Source organism: Galeopterus variegatus, unplaced genomic scaffold, assembly GCF_000696425.1.
Source record: "Galeopterus variegatus unplaced genomic scaffold, G_variegatus-3.0.2 Scaffold2561, whole genome shotgun sequence".
Taxonomy (NCBI): Eukaryota; Metazoa; Chordata; class Mammalia; order Dermoptera; family Cynocephalidae; genus Galeopterus; species Galeopterus variegatus.
In genome coordinates this window covers 100,513-105,211 of record NW_007728672.1, presented here as the reverse complement: position 1 = coordinate 105,211, position 4,699 = coordinate 100,513, and the positions used below count along the sequence as shown (strand labels likewise).

At 38.6% G+C, this 4,699-nt stretch overlaps 1 protein-coding gene across 1 annotated transcript in view; it reads right to left on the bottom strand.

Annotated features, from left to right (window-relative positions):
• Window positions 1-3,589, bottom strand: part of PMS2 (PMS2 postmeiotic segregation increased 2 (S. cerevisiae)) — a 28,275-nt gene extending 24,686 nt beyond the window's left edge. The window contains exons 1-4 of the mRNA XM_008582295.1: window positions 3,095-3,589; window positions 2,396-2,482; window positions 2,112-2,214; window positions 1,172-1,355 (exon numbers count right to left, since the gene is read on the bottom strand). Of these exons, the coding sequence (XP_008580517.1) occupies window positions 1,172-1,355; window positions 2,112-2,214; window positions 2,396-2,482; window positions 3,095-3,269 (549 nt within the window). The 5' untranslated portion in view covers window positions 3,270-3,589. The remainder of the gene's footprint in view (window positions 1-1,171; window positions 1,356-2,111; window positions 2,215-2,395; window positions 2,483-3,094) is intronic.
• Window positions 3,590-4,699: the final 1,110 nt, after the last annotated feature.

The following is a 4,699-nucleotide window of genomic DNA, read 5'->3' as shown; positions in this document are numbered from 1 at the left end:
CTGAGGGTTGCGATCCGTTGCCGGACACGGAAAAAAGACAAAAGACAAAAAAAAAAAATATGTACAAAAAAGTAAAGCAAAAGATAGTAAAAAGCACATAAGGTCTCACATCCAAGTATAACCACTAATAACATCCACGTGTCTACTCTTCCAGCCTTTTTCCTATGTATATTTAGGCTACTTGTTTTTACAAAACTGTGATCATATCATACAGACTAATCTACTTTTTAAGCACAACAATTATACAACATTTAGTGTTTCATTTGTATTCAAATTCATAAAGGCTGTAATAATTCATTTTTCAGGGAACCAAGAAAAAGAATCTTATTAAAAAATAAAGACAGAATCAAAAGATAATGTTATTTCTTTTTTTTTTTTTTCCTTTTTGTCTTTTTTCGTGACCAGCAACGGATCGCAACCCTCAGTGTCGCGCCCGTACCGGACCGGGTCCGGCAACGGGATCGCAACCCTCGGTGTCGCACCCGCACCTCGCTCAGCCAGTGAGCGGCCGGTCTGTACGGACCGGGACCGGCAACGGGATCGCAACCCTCGGTGTCGCACCCGCACCTCGCTCAGCCAGTGAGCGGCCGGTCTGTACGGACCGGGACCGGCAACGGGATCGCAACCCTCGGTGTCGCACCCGCACCTCGCTCAGCCAGTGAGCGGCCGGTCTGTACGGACCGGGACCGGCAACGGGATCGCAACCCTCGGTGTCGCACCCGCACCTCGCTCAGCCAGTGAGCGGCCGGTCTGTACGGACCGGGACCGGCAACGGGATCGCAACCCTCGGTGTCGCACCCGCACCTCGCTCAGCCAGTGAGCGGCCGGTCTGTATGTGGGATCCGAACCCTTGGCGGGAGCGCCACTGCGCTCTCAAGCGGCGCACTGTAGCAGTGCGCCACCGGGCCGGCCCCATGTTATTTCTTAAAGGACCCATTTCTCATATTAGAATACTTGGTAAACACTATTTGATGATTCTTTTCAAGAAAAGGGTAAATCATCCTAAAATTAAGTCTCTGAAGACAAGAAGCAAACAAAGCTGTTCTCAAAAAATTAAGGGAAGAGAATCAACTTAAGAGTAAACATCTTTAGCACATCTTTTACTCATGTGCACATTATGTACATTACAATATCCATATGCCTGGAAATTGGGGTTGTGAAATTATTGTACCTTTTTGATATTCCTTTGAAATTCCTTATGGCGCACAGGTAGTGTATAAAATAACTGCTGCACACTGACTGTTGTCCCTCTGGGTCGTGGGTAGGGGGTTTTCTGCACAATTTTCCCATTGTGATCAAACACCAGTCGAGTCCCAACCTTTGCAGATGTGTGGCAGGTAGAAATAGTTACATCACTGCAAGAGAATGCCAGGCACAGCACGCGCAGTTAGGGACTCACAAGTGTTGGATACCAAATACTCTTTTTCTCACTTTCCTTTCTCTCAAAACTCTTAAAAAGACGATGATCCCTTTGAGATAATGAAGAGGGTTTAAATGGGTAAGGAGTCATCATAAAATCTAAGGTGTGACACCTAAAAGATAGTGAGACAGAGTTCTGTAAATGCTTTGATTTGATAAAAGCTTTGATTTAGTTTTTCAGGTTGAACTGCAAAACAAAGGATCTCAAAATTTACTTATTCACAAATGAAGATTTATTTCGCAGTTTTGTTACTACTATTGTAACAAAAATGTTTAAAAGGATCCAAAAGATATTATAATTCAAATATATAAGTAATTATAAAAATTTGGAATCTGCTCTATAATTAAGTATGTGATTTGGTTAAATTTTTTCCTAAAAATTGAAAATAAATTAAAACTGATGGTACCTATAATTTATTGTCTATATGTTATTTTTAAACTGAGAAATTGCTGCTTTAATAAGGGTAACAATTTTTTTACAATACCATATGCTTCATTTCATTCATTTACTTCTCATATTTCAGAAGTATTATCACTTGACTTGGCAGTAAGATAAACCAGACTTCAGAGGTTAGAAGTTGAAATATTCAGATAGAAAAATGTACACAATAATGATTCTAATCGTATTTTTCAATTTTCAGAGAGTTTTTTGAAAGGGGTCAAGTTAATAGATAAAAACACTGCATCATCACCTCAACGCACAAAGTGAGCTCAGAGCTTCTCCCCGAAAGCCAAAAGTTTCAACCTGAGTTAGGTCTGCAAACTCTTGAATCTTTGAAGTGTGATGTTTCAGAGCTGAAAGAGAGTTAAAGTAAGCACGAGATATCTCAAGTGATACAGCAATGAGTATACACAGTACCTACCAAAGTAACAGGTTTTAAAAAACTGTTTTCATGTTTCATAAGACAGTGTTACTCAAAATTCTGAGACATTTGGCCCAATGATTTTATAATGGGATTAGAAAAATTCAACTTACTTAATCCTTCAAAGTTTTCTTCTTCTACCCCGCATCCATTGTCTGAAACTTCAATGAGATCCACCCCATAGTCTTTAAGCCTAAGATCTAAAAATTTCAAATATTTCTCAAAGATTGATCCATGCTAAAAGATGTTATATTGACATTATTTATAACACATAATGCAAATTTAACAATCATAACTGCACTTTTATTTAAACATACTACTGTCACTTTGTTTATTTTGTTTTTTTAAAGTCCTTTTTGGCTATTTACTAGCTCAGACTAAATAGTTTTGTTTTTTTCTTTCTTTGGAAAGGAATAATTTTAACATAGTCATTAAAAAGAGAGGCTCTGGAATCAGACTTCGTGGATCATATTTTACTAGCTTTATAACCTCAAAAAAACTAAATTCCTGTGACTTAATTTCCTTACCTGTAAAATAGAGATAATAATAATTCCTTTCTCCTAAATTTATTCTGCAAATTAAATGAGATATTCAATATATAATTCTTAGCACAATGCCTGCCTGGCACAAAGACAGAACACAATAAACTTTAACTGTAAGTACTAGGTACATAATAGGTGCTAGCTTTAAGTTAAAAAAAAAATAATTTATTGATATATGAACACCTGATTGTCTTATTACAGTAACAAATATTTCCTGAATAAAATAGCATAAACAATATTTCATGTGGCCTAAAGCTCGCCCAAACTTACCGATATTAGTGGCACCGGCATCCACACTATTTTCTACCAACTCCTTCACAGCAGTGCTTAGACTTAATACCACTTGCCCAGAACAAATTTGATGGACTGACTTCCTATCGATAGGTTTGATGGCCTTAGCAAGTTCTGTACTAAAGAAATCAGTTACAAGAAACAAAGCAAGCATTTGTTATGCACATTCATCCTGATTTTAACTGTAAGAAATGATTCATCTGTTAATAGTTAATGGGTCTAATCTATTCACTTATTATGTGAACATATTTATTCATAAATATAAATGTTGTCCTACAATCCTTAAACGTCTGCCAAAAAATACTTCTTAATACTTCAAATTCAATAGATATTTAAAATCTAATTATACTAGGACCTACACGGAGGAGAGACACATTACATCCCTCAAGCTACCATAATCTTTTGCAACAGTAGGATCTCCTTTCTTGAAAAGTAAAAGCAACATTTCCCACACAATTTGAAAAACCAAGAGAATAGTGAGAAATACATTATTTACGTCGAAACCATATCAGAAACTGGGTACCGGAGGTATGATAACTATAGATGCATAGATGCCTTTGAAACCTTTCTCCAAATCCAACCTGCCAGCTGCTGCCTTACCAAAGGTCCTCAAAATTCTTGCTGTACCTGCTTTAAGAGTTTTACAACAGTTTTGTGTCCACTTTCTCCCTTCTCCAATCCATCCTCCAAGCTCCCACCAGTTATCTTAAAAATTACAAATCTGGTCAAATAATTTTTCAGCTTAAAAATTTATTAGCGCCCCCACTGCCTACTATATGAAGTTTAAAATCGAGTCATAATTGGGCTCCAATCTACCTTATTTTCTCATTCTCTCCCATCCTCCCTTCACCAAGTCCCCTACATTTTAGTCACAGCGAATAGCCGTTTCCTGAATATCACAATCTGTTTTAGAGCACTGTGTCTAAGCAGTTCTCTGTCTAAACTGCTCCACTCTTCCTCATCTGCCTGGTCAGGTCCTGCTCATCCAAAGACTGTATTCCATATGTTCATTAATTTAGCAATATGTCCTAAACGGCTTAATTGATAACTTGGGTATAATAGAACACAGGGGCCTCCCTGGGAGAGAAATCTCTGGGTATTCCCACAGCATCTAACATACTGTAGACCTTCAATGAACCCTTGTGAAGTAAAGGGAACAAACCTCTTTCCTCTTCAATCTCATTTAAATTCGTCTATAATGTTAAAGAATTACACTCAATTGTCTGTGCAGATGACCTCACATAAAATGAAAAGTATCTCTAAAAATTAGTTTATCTGACGATACGAATTTGCATTTACGAATCTGACAATGCAACGGTGCTGGCCGAAGATTCGCGGCCCCACATTCAGCGTAGCTTACCAGCCAGACGTCACGCACTCAGATACAGAAGCACTGCATTTGTAAAATCTCTGCGGCTATGCAAATTAGCATGTGCCTGGAAGCGCCACCCTCCCTCCCCAAATAACCTCAATTAAAAAAGAGGGGAGAGGGGAGAGGGGAGAGGGGAGAGGGAGAGAGAGAGAGAGAGAGAGAGAGAGAGAGAGAGAGAGAGAGAGAGAGAGAGAGAGAGAGAGAGAGAGAGA